The sequence below is a fragment of the Coccidioides immitis genome (genome assembly GCF_000149335.2).
Source record: "Coccidioides immitis RS genomic scaffold supercont3.1, whole genome shotgun sequence".
NCBI classification, from domain to species: Eukaryota; Fungi; Ascomycota; class Eurotiomycetes; order Onygenales; family Onygenaceae; genus Coccidioides; species Coccidioides immitis.
This window is the reverse complement of record NW_004504310.1, coordinates 3,087,272-3,102,238: the sequence shown is the minus strand read 5'-3', so window position 1 is coordinate 3,102,238 and position 14,967 is coordinate 3,087,272. Positions and strand designations below refer to the sequence as shown.

Below are 14,967 nucleotides of genomic sequence, written 5' to 3'. Positions count from 1 at the left end.
GGAATCGAATGTGGCTGATAGAGTCAAAGGTACCGCAACACCCCAAGCAAGCCCCCGTGGTCTAGTTGGTCATGACGCCGGTCTCATATCAACACATATGACGAGTAGCCACAACTACTTGGAAATCCGGAGGCCACCAGTTCGAACCTGGTCGGAGGCAAGCAGCCAAATTTCCCTTTTTTTTAGTTTTTAGTTTTTGTGTGCGTCTCTCTCTCTCTCTCTCTCCTTTTTCTCTTGTTTTTTTTAATGATCGGGTGGTTATGATCTCCCTTCTTTTTTTTCTTTTTTTTTTTTTTTTGGTAGATGCGGAATCTTCCACGCCCTATGCATGTCATGCCGGCTTAACCGCTCCAATTTATGGTAAATGACCTCAGATATCTCCAACAAATGGTTGAGAAGTCAAGTGGCTACCGAGTATACGAATCTCAGCCTTCAACATGTGAGAGACGTGGTTCCTTCTCTACGATACGAGGACATGTTCAAAGCCCATATTTCTACCCTCGACCTCACTGAGCCAGGTTCTCTTTGCTACTAGACTATCTAGTAGGAGGAACCCGCCTATGTTTCTTTTCTCCTCTCCCTAGCTAAGCCGCCCTCTCTGAAAGCAAGATGTCCCAGCCCGACGACTAGCAGCCTTTCCTGGGTGGAAATGCATTGTCGCAAGCCCCATCATTTCACATTCACCCGGTACGCTCCCCGCGGGACATCGCGACCGCAACCTCCTTGATCAAGTCCTACACCGATTCACTAGGCATCGACCTCAGCTATCAGGACTTCAGCACGGAAATCAGTCAGATGCCGGGAAAATACGCCCCGGAAAAGGGTGGCGAGATTTTGCTCGCCATCCAAAACAACTCCACCAGCGACAACTTCTACGAGCCTGTCCATGCAGAGGAAAGCCATGGGGGCAGCGTATCTCCCCGCAAGAACTACTGCTGCAGCTGTACATACGTCGAATCCGACGTCCTCGGGTGCGCAGCTCTTCGCAATTTGCCGTCTATAAACCCCTTGCGCATCTGCGAGATCAAACGGCTTTATATCCTCCCGCGCGCCCGCAGTCTGGGTATCGGCAAGGCGCTTATCAATGCAGTTATCGACACGGCCCGGGAGAAAGGGTACGCTGAGATGCGTCTGGACACGCTGCCGACCATGCATAGCGCTATTGCGCTCTATAAGAGCCTAGGTTTTGAAGAGATCGACGCGTACTATGAGTGTGACTGTCCCGTGGAGGGGAACGGTGTTTTTGGAGTTGAGGTTGGGTCGGGGTTGTTCTGTGAATGATTTAAGTGGAGTGCTTACGCAGTAGATGGCTGGATATCATGGTCTGAGGACTGAGCGCCTTGCATACTGCTGTGGAAGTAACACGTCTAGGCGGATTTTGGAGAATTTGTTGCAGTTGCTCACAAGCAGGAAAGGCTATGGGGGACAACCGCAAGAGTGCTATTTCTTTACCCTTAAAGGTAGTGAATCATGATATACATATTATAGAGAAGAAGCAAAAGGTTGTTTCAAACCTGAGTAAGCATTGCTCTTGTATTTTATCATCAGGAAATTTCTCTAGATTAAACATAGAGAATGGAAAACAGGAAGACAACACTAGCCCAAAGGGGCATGAAATCAAAAAAAAAAAAAAAAAAAGCTCTTCTTGCTTCGCCATCGCTCTCTTTCCAGCCAGAATTTCAGGTTAATATATGTATAAGTATATATGTGTTAATCTACTATGTCAGCGCAGAAGAAAACAAGAACCAGGGCAACCTTTTCAATAAGTTCAATGAACATAGAAGGAAGAACTATAATGCTTGCATAAACAGGAAAAGGGATAACTATTCAAAACTAAACGGTGGCCCTCCCTTATTTTATGTTGCTGTATTCAAATCAAGTAACGCCATGTTTGCATAGTCTGTGAAACGAATAGGAAAAAGACTGCTTGTCATGTTGGCTCATCATCAATTGCAACTATTCAGAAGACTGATAGTTGCAATGACATCCGCCGGTTCGAGCAGATGCCAACTTGCTTCAGTTTGCTTTGAGCTCGCGCCAACTGTGACAGCGAAAACTCGATCTTTCGGAAGATTTGAATGCCGTAGAGCGCGGAACATATCTATACAATCATAAGCTCGTTAGTGTTCGGGAAGTAGGTAAAATATTCCTAAAAAGAACAAGAGGGTGAGCGCACCTTCATCAGTGAAGTCATCACCAAGACATAAAACGAATTCTGGGCGCCCTTGACATTCGTTCACAAGCCTCGACGCAATCTCGCCTTTATTAACAAATGTCGGCCTAACCTCCAAATTCGCTTTACCTGCCATAATCTCGACGTCCCATTTCCTTGCCACAGTATTTTCCAAATGCTTCCTGCACTCCTTGGCCTGATACGCTCCGTATTCAGGGTCAACACGTCGATAATGCCAAGTCAATGCAACACGTTTTCGCTCGATGAAAGAGCCCTGTGTTCGTTCCGTATAATGCTGGAAGATATCAAGGACTTCTTTCTGCCACCCCATATTAGATTTCTCCGTAAGATTTTCCCAGACCTCATTGTGCGGTTTACGAATGAAGCATCCGTGCTCTGCGCTTAATCCTAATTCCGAGATGTGGCCCATCCATTCCTCAAGGAAGTTCTGGTCACGCCCGCTGATGATCCAAACAGAATTCTTAGGATCTGCTGCGAGTGATTTGAGGGTTCTAACAACGCGGTCTGAAGGAATGGCAGCTTGCGGGTCTTTCACAATAGGTGTTAATGTGCCGTCATAATCAAACATGAATAAACGTCTTCGGGCCTTGCGATATTGATATAGCAATTTTGCTTTGTCCAGCACCGGCGTAGCGATTGATTGATTGAAGGACGATAGGTTGTTCAACAGCCGACCAATATATAGATCTGACCATATTGAAACTGTGTGTGTTGTTACATATTTATACAGTGCTTCATGCTGCTCCTCACGTTGTTCGTAACTCATAGTAAGTGCCTCATTTATAGCCGCAGCGACTCCACCCGAATCCCAAGGATTGATGTGGATTGCATTGTGTAAGCTTCCAGCAGTACCAGAGAATTCCGATAGTATAAGTGGTCCATGATTCTCGTGCTGACAGACAACGTATTCCAAGCTGGTGGTGTTCATGCCATCACGGACACTGGTGATAAGACCCACGTCGGCTGCACGAAGAAGCGCAAAGTATTCATGACGGGAGAGATACTGAGGATAATGTTGAACAGGAGAAAAGCTGAGCGATCCGTATCTGCCATTAATGGTCGATACAAGGTGCGACATCTGACTTGATAGTTTGGCTTCTGATTCCTCCTTTTCTTCTTCCACACTAGTTGGGCTCGTGACTTGTATCAGGACGACCTTATCACGCCATTCCGGATATCGCTCCAAGAACATTTCAAAGGCTATGAGCTTCTGGGTCACTCCACGAGCCGAATCAAGGCGATCTCGACCGATGATGATCTTCTTTCCAGCATAGAGCTTCTTGATCTCAGCAATAGTTTTTTCGATGTTGGGTTCCCCATATGCCATCTTCCGGACTGCGTCCACATCAATGCCAATCGGGAAGACGTCCACGGCGACATGGGCACCGTACGCATCGATTCCTGCAGAATTTGAGTCGAATCTCAATATGCGTGTACAACAAGAGGAGAAATGGCGAGAATATGTAAATGACTGAAAACCAATCATGTTGGACCCTAAAACACCGGTAAGAACCTCCTTTCTTCGGGTCAGACAGCGGAAAAATTCACTGCTAGGGAACGGAACATGCAAGAAAAAGCCAATGTAAATCTCCGGTATCCGCTGCCTCAACATACTGGGCAACAAGAACAAATGGTAGTCGTGGATCCAGACAATATCTCCTGGACGATAGATCTCCAAAATTCGGTCTGCAAAGAGTTGATTCATGCGTTGATAGTCCTGCCACCAGCGTCGTTCAGCACGCCCATCCGTCGGGCCGTGCTGCTTGTAGTGAAACAAGGGATAGATTTCACGCTCAGCGTATCGGCGCCAGCGGGTTTGGTCCTTGAGGTGCAGGGTTTCTTCAGGCGACTCGGAGTCATCGCTGAGCCAAACTGGAAGGATCATGCCATATTTACTCGAGTGTAATTGCTTTTCGAGGCGATCTCGGTCTTCTTTTTTGACGTGAATTCCATCTGCCGGAGGTTGGGGCTTATGGCTGCCATCGACAGGAATGGGGGCGGAAGCCTTGCTTAGGGAGGTCATAGGAGTTTCCAGTGATAGCGACTCGAGACCAGAGCCTGTATGTGGCCTGCTTTGAAAATATGAGTCTTGTAGAGTGGAATTTTCCACTTCTCCAGTCCACCCAACCAGGGTGTGAGACCACGGATTTTCCGATGAGGCGAGATACTGGAAGGAATCGAACAGAGCGGAGGTCCCAGGCCGGTGATGCAGTTCCTGCAGCCGTGATCAGCATCTGGTCTAGTGTGAACGAAAGCCCAGACTCTGAAGTCTTACCCAATTCAAACCGGACCGAAAGCGGAGCTTATAAGGGATGCAGAACGAAGCGCTGATAATCCGTCCCGTCAAACGGAGATCCGCATGCTCTTCAGGTCTCGCCATAGCCGACAGCGTTGGTCTTCCCTCCATCAAACTCAGACGACGTAAAAGCTCGATCCCCGACTTTGCGCCCTTTGCTGCCTCGGAAGGAGTGCCCGGCGATGTGCCTAACGTTCCATGTTCTACGCCTGACATGGCCGCTGCCGAATTAGAGGGCTCGTGGCCTTTGGTGTCTGCAGGTCTCGAGGAGGAATTCATCTGCTCCCCAAAGCACACACCATCGCTCGTCTGGCTTCTGGTAGGAAGAATCGTTGAATTCGACAGCATTGGTGGCGATTCGGCTGATGAATGTGCCATGTGCAGGGGGCCTGAGGGATATAGGACGGGTATAAAGAACGGTTCGCTGACGGCTGGCGAATCTACAGCAAGACAAATCAATTGTCAGCCCGCCCGAAGTGAAGTCATTTCGTCATCAGAGTGACGTGTAGGCTGGAGTAAAAAAAAAAAAAAATGATGAGATCACGAACCTAATTACCTGGGCACGGGGCCAGGAAAGCGGGCGGCGGCGGCGCTGCGGCGAGAGCCGAGAGAGAAGCAAGGCGAGACTGGAGCCAGGAGGGATTGAACTCCGTGGTCGTGCGATGCACTGCGGGGCACAAAGCAGCAGAGTGGGAGTTGGGAGAGCACGTCTTTCTTGGCTGGGAAGAGTGGCTTTTTTGGGGCGGATCAAGGATTTAAGACAGCCCTACCTAACCTTGTTGTTTGCAGACATCCAAGGACAATCCTCTCAATCTCTAAACTGCTCATGTAGATGGGACAGGAGAGACAGGAGGTTGACCGGTTCTTATCCTCCATGGAGAGGGGATAGGATAGCAACCCGATTGACGACCCTGGCCCAGCCCTCCCAAGATCGACGTCACAGAATCTCGGAGAATATTCAACCAGTTACTGAGTGAACTAACTAGTTAGTTTAACCCAAGCAATATAACCAATTCGATGACAACCCCAGGTTGGGCTTCTGCTCTTGCGGCTCATCCTCCCAGCAAATCAAGCATCTGGTTTACCTTTCATTTAACATTCACGACTCGGTGGTTACACTACATTCCTCTTCTTCGCATTAACTCTGTATTCTATTTTGAACAGGAGTCTCGGCCTACGCCCTCGCACCTTGGATGGATATCCCTACCATGGTTTTGGCCTTGGTCTCACTCCCAAGTCAGAACAGCAGACAGTCCGATGAGACCTTCCAACGGGCTAATTCTACGGGTTGATGATACCCGGCTCAGCCCCTTAGATAGTATTAGATTCTATGAATCCAACAAAATGCCCTCAGTCCTGCGAATATCGTTATGGTGGCCGGAGTCCTTCTAAGTGCTTTCAGTGCACAGTCAATGTTCCAAATTGTCGCCCATGCCTGTGACCCTACTTCCGCTTGAGGCGCTTTTTCAACTAAATAACTCCTTGCAGATGTTTAGACGTCTGGATTTGGCATCTCATTCTCACAGCTGGTAGACAATATTTGGCGCTTTTCTAATACGAAATCTCCCCTGAGCCGTCTCTTCCTTGAGGACATCAGCCACCAATCGCGATGATATCATCAACATGGGTAGGGTCCCCAAAATAAAAATAAAATAATAAATAAATAAATAAAAAAATTGCTTTGACGAAATATGAAGCACATTCATGGCATCCTAAATTTTCTTCAATCCAAATCTTCATTTTTGAAGCTTGTGCCCACAGGCATGGAATATGGGCAGAGGATACCTATCGGAGATCCATGCGGGTTGATATCTAAAAGATGTAGTTTATAAAAGCGGTGAACTTATTCTTTTATCCTCTTCTTTAGGGAACGAATTAATGCTTGAGATATTCTCCGATTCGTGTAAAATACCATGCTTGGTCGGTCGGTTTGGCAGTTATTCCACGATTTGCACAGCTTAACGTTCAACCCCAGCTCAGTACAAATAACCAGTTGACTGATCAGCCCGAGAGTTTGGATGACTAATCCACCAAAAAGAGCTGCATCCAAAGTCTTCCCGCAATCCAGTGAAGAGGAATGCGAAGCTGGGTTCATTGCCTTCGAGTGTCACGGCCGTCAGATTGAACGGTGCTTAGCTGAATGTCCTCCCTCCGGCCAATCGTTCCCCACCATCTGCTTCAGGCGGAATGCTTCTACCACTCGTCTCTTGCCCAATCTGCCAGGCCCGTTTTCCACCACAATAGGCGATTCCATGCTTCTCCGACACGTGGTCGCCTGGGTGATCTGCCAATCGTCGCAGGCAATCTCACAGAGACCCTCGAGGCCCATCGCTATGCGAATAGGCAAAGGTTGATCCGGTGGATCCCCTGTAAACCCACAGGCGACCGCAATGCAGTTGCGATAGGACCAGCCCCGTCGGTACGGAGAGTACCACGACCAAGACAGAGCCTCCCCGCGACCGGGCGTTCGGTTCAGGAGTCTTCCGAATTGGGCCTAGAATTGCTACATCCCTCATCGAAGAAACTGAGGCCAGATATCCGACCACACGCGGCCATTTCACTATTCCGGAAGCTTATGAAGAAGAGTTCCGCCAGAGTATCGAGGAAAGAATGGTCCAGCAGCGACGCTCAATATCCCTGGTTAGACTACCTAGAATCGTCCAAGGATGATGGGCTGTCACGTCTGGATGACGAGATAAACGCTTTTGAAAACTACATGTCTCATATCCCGCAAGAACAAGCAGCTGTAAACAAAGTTATTACCGAAGTGGAAGAGATTCTTCTACAGGAAGACCACCCGCAACCACTTGTGATAGGTTCTAGGCGGACAGGGCTAGCGATGCGCCACTCCAATATCGACCTTCTGGTCATGCTTTCAGATCCAGACGGTCTCTTCAAATATCGTGGGCCAAGCCCTACCCGTCCCAAGATCGCAGAACTTCAACTTGAGCGGCAAGAGCAGATATCTCGCCTCCTACGGGGAGCCGCGAAGTTTTCATCCGTCATCCTAGTTCGTTCACGCATCCCAAAAGTCATCGCAACTCACGCAGCCACAGGACTTCCTGTGACCATCCATTGTGGCACTCAGCTCCCTACTTCACTGGAATTCACCCAGTCCTACTACTCCGAATTTCCCACTCTCCGTCCGCTCCTAGCAACTATCCGAATGATCCTCGAACAGCGAAACTTATTCGGGCCCCAGAACAGAGGCATAAGCACCTATGGCCTCACCATGATGATAATCGCTGCCCTCAAACTTTCAGAAGGCAAATATTCTCGCACAAGTACCGCGGAGCAACTGCTTCACGTCCTCCGCTTCTACTCCACAGTTGACTTCCACCGGTATGGAATATCCGTAGATCCGCCATCTATATTCCGCAAATGCAGGCATCTTCGTGAATCCTCTAAACTGGTTGAATCGGAAGCCCCGTACATCCGTGGACAGATAAGCATCGGGAAAAGATCGGCCAAGCTGGCGTACCATATACTGTGTCTGCAGGATCCGGCAAACTATATGAATGATCTTGGGATGGAGGCTTTTCGGACGTTCGAAATTCAGGAGGTTTTTGGGGACGTCTATGCTGACTTGCGGGCAGCTGTGAAAGCGTGGGATCGCGAGTGGAACGACAGTCTTGATGAAATAGCTAGCGAGAAGGTAAATAGGGAGCCAAGCGTGGAGTTGATAACTGCCAAAGCAATAAGGGATAGTGACGATAAGAAAGCTGTGAGCATGTTGCAGTTTGCCTTGGGAGGAGATTACGAGCGGCTTGAGAGGATAAGGGATAAAGTCATCCTTGGAGCCGGGAGTTGATGGGAAAGGCACGGATATCTTATGCCGCGATGGCGTCATGGTTTCTCGGAACTTCTTCGCTCCCCTAAGCTGTCAAATTAAAAATATCAGAGCATTCTATGATTTAAATGGGTATCCAGAGTATTCTCTTCTCCCAAATAGTACCTCATGAGTCGTGCAAGCTCCCGGTAGATCCAACAGCCATGATACTAATACAGATTCTATGAAATAAAAAGGTGCATCCGGGAAATGTCCCAAGGTCCTCTTTAAGCGGTCGAGAAACACGCAGGTCCCAAGAGAAGCGAAATGGGTTGTCTCGAATTATTTAATCCCAACCTTAGGCCTTCCCACCCTCTTCTATCCATCGCTCCAGCCATCTGCGCATTATCTTTACTTTCTCCTCATCCCTAATCCGATCGGCTCCAACATCCACTCCGCCTCTCTCCTCCACTGCAATTCTCACTTCATCTGCAGTTAAACCTGCCGCACCTCCAGCTTCCCTCATCAACGAATCATCGACGGATAAGTACTCTAACCATCTCCTCAACTTCGGCCGATACACCAAATTCACAAATGTAGCCTGCATAAACCCTGGTATATAAGCTGGCAGACGGTGCGACTTGGACAAGCCGAGCACGGCACAAGAGCTCAGGATGTCGTTCGCGGACGCATGCCGGACGGCCGAAGCTATGGATTTCGGCAATGTAGTTGCGTTAAGCCATTCCTTTTCGAACGAAGTAACAGCCGCATGAAGCGCAGCGCTCTTCCGATCCAATTTTAGCCGCCTTTCTTTCTCAAGCTGTTTGGGAATCCTGCAAGTCAGGGGTGTGACCCGTGATCCCAACGCCAGCACGATCAACGGCGTGAATTCTCCGCAGACTATCAAAATTAAAACAAAAGGTATCATCCTCCTAATGTCATAGGCGCTTCTTCTTAGTAGCTGAAACTCTGCTCGCGTTACACCCTCTTTCCTGACAAGCTGCTCAAAGGCCGCGGTTCCGGATAGAGAGCGCGGAGGCAGAGAAGTAGGTAAGTACCCTGAAAACCCCAGCCTCTTGCGAATCGGCGCGGCGGCGCGATAGTTGTGATATACGTTCTTCAAACCAGTCTTGTAAAACGCGTAGTATGCCTTTCCCAAAGATATATAATACTTGAACATTCCACTGGAATTCGCTGATTTTTCGGGAAGTTCAAGCTGTGCAGGCCGTGTGCTTTGCGGTGGGTTTAAGGCGGACGATAGGTGGGGGTGTACGGAGGTAGACGTTGAGGACGAGGCGGAGTGGGAGACAGGCTGAACTTGTGATGATTTGTCGGAAGGTGAGGCTGGTTTTCTGGCCGCGGAGGAAGACGAAAAATGAGCGACCCCATGACAAATGGCTCTCTGACGGAGCGGTATGGGAAATATAAGCATCGTGACATTCGTCCGGCAGGTGGAGGCAGCAGCAAAGCCGCTGCGAGCTGAGCGTTGAGAGATCATCGCATAGGAAGAGGTAAGATGTAAGCTTTCCTTGGTAGAACAAGCGAACAAAGAGTACCACAGGCGACGCAACACTCTCTCTGAATGAACGAGTATCCGCGTCCCAAAAAAGAAAAAAAGAAAAGAAAAACGAAGGAAGAGAGAAGGAAAAGAGAGAAAGAAATGAACTGGTTAAATCATCCCGACAGCTGCTTTCCCTTCCGCCTCTCCCCAAAAACTCGCGCTGGCAAATTCAATTTTCCGGGGTCGGGGCGGAATATTATATTCCCGTACTAGTTTGCTCTGTATGCGATATTTGCTCTGTTTGCACTGTTTGTCCTCTTTGCATCCCACGTGACCCCCCACGCCCTTCGCACGACGATCTCGGGCCGGCAGTTAAAACGTGCGTGCCGATTCACCCGGACCGCCAACCCTGGCGTCCTCCCGCCGTTGCTCACGGGGCCCGTGGCCTGCAGCAGGGCATGGATAATGGAAGTCAGATAGTTTGGCGAACCAATCGCAGGAGCAATGATCCTGGAGATCCAAAAGGCCCCGAAGCATCTTGCCGCAATCCAATTGATGATGCCTCCATATCTCTGGAAAGATAACCAAAGTTGAAGATTGTCTCAAAAGGTCGCACTCCACTTTGAACCTCAAATCCCGGCGCTAAAAATTGAAGCCCGCTTCTCGGAAGATGGTTTGAGGGTCGAGACACCAGGCGAATCCAGATTGACCGCTGCATGGCGGACAATTTTAGCTAAAGGAAATGATTCATTTTTCTCACTGAAATTCTCTTGACAATATTTCGTATTTGTTCCTTTCCTTTTGAAAATTAAAGGCTATGGCTGCCTTATGTGTGTAAAGGAACCCTTCTCCACATTGCCCCCGATTTGTAATCCCTTTTTCCTTCTGTTGGACTTTTTCAGAGATACCCACGGGGAGAGGCGGGTATATACCATCTGTTAGTAAGGTATCTTTTGCATAGTCAATCGATATACATATATGCTTGTGTTTCTGAAGTCCCCATGCTTTGAAAATCATCGCTCCTCCACAGTATTGGACTGCGAATACCGTGGTACTGAGGTAAGTAGTCATGGACCCTTTCCCCGGATGACTCTCCCATGAGCTGACAGTTCACCAGTCGGCAACGATTACGTCGCAGCAAGTGACAGCGGGAACACCGATTGCTCGGTTCGCTTGGTCCCCACCGCGTCACTCTGTTCAGGTGTAAAAACAGAAGTAAATCCCTCAATTGGGAGCCGCGCGCAGGATCCACAACATAAACTGCCGCCAGCAATATGGAGAAGAGAGGCCTCGCACTCTCCGGGGAGAAAGGCTCTTCCTTGGATCTCGAAAAGCCACCCTCTGATCACGATCTCCTGCCAAACAATGGATCGACTTCGCTCTCTAGCGATGTGGAACAAGGATCGTTCCACGCTGGCGATGAAATCGAGGAAGATCGTCGATACTCGCTTAGCCGCGAGCCGACCAAGACAGTTGGGAAAGAGAGCATTATAACCAAAACTCTCTCCATTGTACGGACAAAGGACTCTGGACGGGACCCTGGCCCCCCTCCTGATGGTGGATTTGAGGCATGGCTACAAGCGGGCCTTGCCCACTTGGTCATTTTCAACACCTGGGGCTTTATCAATAGCTTTGGAATGTTCCAGGAATACTACACTCAAACACTTCAGCGGCAACCATCCGATATCTCCTGGGTTGGAAGCATTCAAACCTTTCTCCTCTTCGCCATAGGGACATTTTCCGGCCGGGCAACGGATGCTGGATTCTTCAAGCCCGTCTGGGGTTTGGGAGCTGTTACCATTATGTTTGCCATCTTCATGACGTCCCTCTGTAAAACATATGTGCAGTTGTTCTTGGCCCAGGGGCTCTGTCTAGGTATCGGAAGCGGGTTGATCTTCTGTCCAACCATGACACTCCTGTCAACATACTTCTCCTCGCGGCGTTCAATAGCCCTTGCAATCGGTGCGTGTGGATCTGCAACTGGTGGGATTATATACCCTGTAATCGTTCAGCAATTACTGCCCCGTGTCGGATTCCCGTGGACCATGCGAGTATTGGGCCTAATCACCGTGGTGACTCTGGCTCCAGGATTCATATTCTTCCGCCAACGTATTCCGCCCCGGCGCAGTGGGCCCTTTTTCGAGTGGCCAGCTTTCAAAGAGGGCCCGTATTCCCTTTACGCCGTAGGAATGTACCTCAACTTCTGGGCCCTCTACATCGGCTTTTTTTACGTCAGCAGCTTCGCGAGAGCAAAACTCGGTGTCTCCCAAACCGAAAGCATCACTCTTCTCATGATCATGAATGCCCTGGGGACCATCGGCAGAATGGTACCCAGCTACCTCGCAGATTACTTCATTGGACCACTAAACACGATCATTCCATTCACTTTCATCACTTCGATGATGCTTTTTGCGTGGATAGGCGTGAAGGACTCTCCCGGTCTATACGCTTTTTCCATTCTTTACGGATTCTTCGGTGCCGGTCTCCAGGCCCTGTTCCCCGCCGTAGTAACCAGTCTTTCAACCGACTTGAAGAAAACAGGAATTCGATTCGGTATGATTCTGAGCATAGTCAGTGTCGCATCACTAACGGGCCCGCCAATTGCCGGCGCACTCATTCAAAAGGGCAACGGTGATTACTTGTATGCACAGATATTTGCTGCACTATCGATGCTCGTGGGAACGAGTGTGCTGGTTATGTCCCGCTACGCATTAACTGGTGCGAAGATCAAGGCCAAAGTGTAAGGAGTTCCGTGGATAGAAACGGCCTTCTTTTTACTCAAGGTAGCCGGAGGGCAAGACATATGCCTTGTCTGTTGAGCTGCCTTCAAAAGTTCGGTTTATCTCTTCTTTCCTTTTACATGCATGCATGGCGAAGCGAGTTCGGGTGTTAGACGTTGTGCCTGCTTGAAAGTTAGTGATAGACGTTGGCTAGGCCAGAATATAGCAGTTAGTATGAAGGAAATTTAAGAGGGGCAAAGTTCAATTTTTATTCCATAAGCTATTTCCTAAGGCCCTTGGTAAAAAAGAACAGAATCTCAGATTAGCCGAAGTGGGAAAATCGCAGAAAGCTTGAGAAGGAAATTACAAACTGAGAGGGCATGTTGGTGGGGGAATCGGGTATTATTGCGAGGCACAAGGGCTAAACGTGAAAAGGGGCATTTAATGTCGCATTAGGATTGGGATGGGGGGGTATAACAAAGGGATTCATGTAATTGCTTTTTTAAAATGGAATAGGGACAATTGAAAGTTGTCAATTTGGGGAGAAAAAAGAAAAAAGGTAAAAAAATTAAGGACAAAGGGGCCGCGTAAAGGCAGGGCATGGAAAAAGCACAAAAATGGTAAGAGAAGAGTGAACCACCACTAAGGACTGCTAGGGAAGCACGAGACCGAAGGATGCCACCAGTTTGTAAGCCTAACGAAGAGTGTAGTTGACTGGCGATTTTGCAAGGAGTATAGGGACCGATTCGCAGACCGCAAGATGGTCCACAAGGTCCTTAGATAGCAAGCTCTACTGGCCTTGAACAATGTATCAATCTCCATCCTTTCTGCCTCAACTTCGTTTGACATTGTTCGCTTGACCTGGGTCTTAAAGATATGCCTTTCATAGAGACATCCGGCACAGTATCTAGGGTGCTGTATGGTCCTCTCGGCAAGGTTTGCAAAGGGCAGAATGGTGGTTAGGAGGTAAGTATACTGATGAGTATCCTCGTTAATACTTGCTTCCCAGGTTCTAGGTCCGCGAGTAGGGGTACGTCCCTGTGGAAGAGCAGACAGATCGTACAGATTGGCTCGTGCACTGCGAAGGTATCCCTGATATTGAGACAAAGCAAGAGTCAGAGACGTTCGGCGGTCACTCTGCATCTGATCAAAATGACCAGCTTCCAACCGAGCTTGCTGGGCACCGGGCTCTGAGATCAAGTGCTGGATCACATCGTATTGTCTAAGTGGCACCCCGTAGGTCCCTGGGATGGTTCGGAATGTTGCAACGTTGCGAAAGTGTGAATCATCAAGGCCAAAACATCTTTTAACGCTGCTAACTTTGTAGATTCGGAATGTAGGAATGCATTTCCAACAGGTCCGTTTTAGAAGAGGAATAAATAAAAACGGGCCAGTGTTCCCACATTGAGAGCATTTAGTCGACCGCATGACTTCGAAAAGCTCTGAAGCATTCACAAATTTCAAGGTTCCAACAGATTGGATGGCTCTAAGGGTTTCAGAGCTATGTTTCATTGCGACCTCGAACGGTAGATAGGCTGAAACTAATGCAAACGCTGCGTAGTTGGCCTTTTTAAACTTGATTAGGGAAGCAAAGTCGAGATTTGCGAAAATCTTGAAGATGAGTTCGACAGGAAACACATCAAATTTCCCCACCTTTGAATCCCTCGAAGGAAACAAGCCTCCAGGCATGCCGGGGTTGCAAGTGAGGACACGATGCTCCATGCGGGACACCGAACTGGCGAGGGTGGAGAAATTTGGAAGCTCTAGTTCTCGAGGAGAAGTGAACTCAGAAGCCGTTGCCATTTCGATCGAAAGGACCCTTCCTTGTTACAATGTAGGATACTGCAAAGGCAAGCCAGAGTGAGACTTTGTTAGCTTGAGCAGTGATATAATAAGGGTAAACCTTTATTGCTCCAACAAGTGTTAACTGAAGGAAATCTCACATTTTTCAATTAACAATTATCACTTTCTCAGGTTCTTGATATGGAGCAGAGAGCTGGTTGTATGAACTATGGAGTCTGAAAGAGTAAGTTCAACAAAGTAGTCTCTCTAGCTCAGGTGAATTTCAATGAATTCAAGCTAACATTGAAGGCAAGGCCGGCCTTGTTCTTGATAGTAGAAGGAGGGTTGAGACGGAAAGAAAACACGTGAGGAAGCTTAAGCAATATAAGCATAAAGCAAATGAAGCTTAAGAAAAGTTCTTGGATGTGAGAAGGAAAAGAGACGAAAAAAGGAGAGAGACTCTGAGAGCTTTGGAGAAATATTTATCAGTTGTGGATGTGTTCCTCCTCCACTAGCTCCGTAACCTCGTGTGACAGGAGCTGAGAAGATAAACATTAGGAAAGAAAATTTCTTTCACTGAGGAACACATCACAGTGCGCCGAGAGAACCATCTGGGGGTAGTATAGAATTAGGTGCTCTCCCTGCGTGGAAATGGCAATTGCCTCACTACCGCTTGGAAGGACATTTGCGCTTCGCGCCAAAAAT

General features: G+C 48.4%; 6 protein-coding genes and 1 non-coding gene across 7 annotated transcripts; 4 read left to right on the top strand and 3 right to left on the bottom strand.

Moving 5' to 3' along the window:
- Positions 1-50: 50 nt before the first annotated feature.
- On the top strand, positions 51-160 carry CIMG_15020. The gene has a single exon. It is a non-coding gene; the product is annotated as a tRNA-Met (tRNA).
- Positions 161-364: 204 nt separating this feature from the next.
- On the top strand, positions 365-1,638 carry CIMG_02046 (acetyltransferase; the record flags this gene model as incomplete). Its single annotated transcript, XM_001248274.2, has 2 exons — positions 365-518; positions 665-1,638. 2 exons carry the CDS (start codon positions 365-367, stop codon positions 1,279-1,281), a joined length of 771 nt encoding a protein of 256 aa, XP_001248275.2. The 3' UTR covers positions 1,282-1,638.
- A 29-nt stretch (positions 1,639-1,667) lies between these two features.
- On the bottom strand, positions 1,668-5,344 carry CIMG_02047 (trehalose-phosphatase). The gene is made up of 4 exons (XM_001248275.2): positions 5,039-5,344; positions 4,470-4,930; positions 2,177-4,409; positions 1,668-2,101 (listed from the first exon to the last, which is right to left on the bottom strand). The coding sequence occupies exons 2-4, from the start codon at positions 4,866-4,868 to the stop codon at positions 1,947-1,949; spliced, it is 2,787 nt and encodes a 928-aa protein (XP_001248276.1). The 5' UTR covers positions 4,869-4,930; positions 5,039-5,344; the 3' UTR covers positions 1,668-1,946.
- Positions 5,345-6,630: 1,286 nt separating this feature from the next.
- CIMG_02048 (uncharacterized protein) lies at positions 6,631-8,436 on the top strand (the record flags this gene model as incomplete). Its single annotated transcript, XM_001248276.2, has 1 exon — positions 6,631-8,436. One exon carries the CDS (start codon positions 6,631-6,633, stop codon positions 8,299-8,301), a length of 1,671 nt encoding a protein of 556 aa, XP_001248277.1. The 3' UTR covers positions 8,302-8,436.
- Positions 8,343-9,881, bottom strand: CIMG_02049 (uncharacterized protein). Its single transcript, XM_001248277.2, has one exon. The coding sequence runs from the start codon at positions 9,755-9,757 to the stop codon at positions 8,618-8,620; it is 1,140 nt and encodes a 379-aa protein (XP_001248278.1). The 5' UTR covers positions 9,758-9,881; the 3' UTR covers positions 8,343-8,617.
- A 1,153-nt stretch (positions 9,882-11,034) lies between these two features.
- Positions 11,035-12,751, top strand: CIMG_02050 (MFS monocarboxylate transporter; the record flags this gene model as incomplete). Its single annotated transcript, XM_001248278.2, has 1 exon — positions 11,035-12,751. One exon carries the CDS (start codon positions 11,035-11,037, stop codon positions 12,502-12,504), a length of 1,470 nt encoding a protein of 489 aa, XP_001248279.1. The 3' UTR covers positions 12,505-12,751.
- A 67-nt stretch (positions 12,752-12,818) lies between these two features.
- On the bottom strand, positions 12,819-14,283 carry CIMG_02051 (uncharacterized protein; the record flags this gene model as incomplete). The annotated part of the gene is made up of 1 exon (XM_001248279.2): positions 12,819-14,283. One exon carries the CDS (start codon positions 14,281-14,283, stop codon positions 13,123-13,125), a length of 1,161 nt encoding a protein of 386 aa, XP_001248280.1. The 3' UTR covers positions 12,819-13,122.
- Positions 14,284-14,967: the final 684 nt, after the last annotated feature.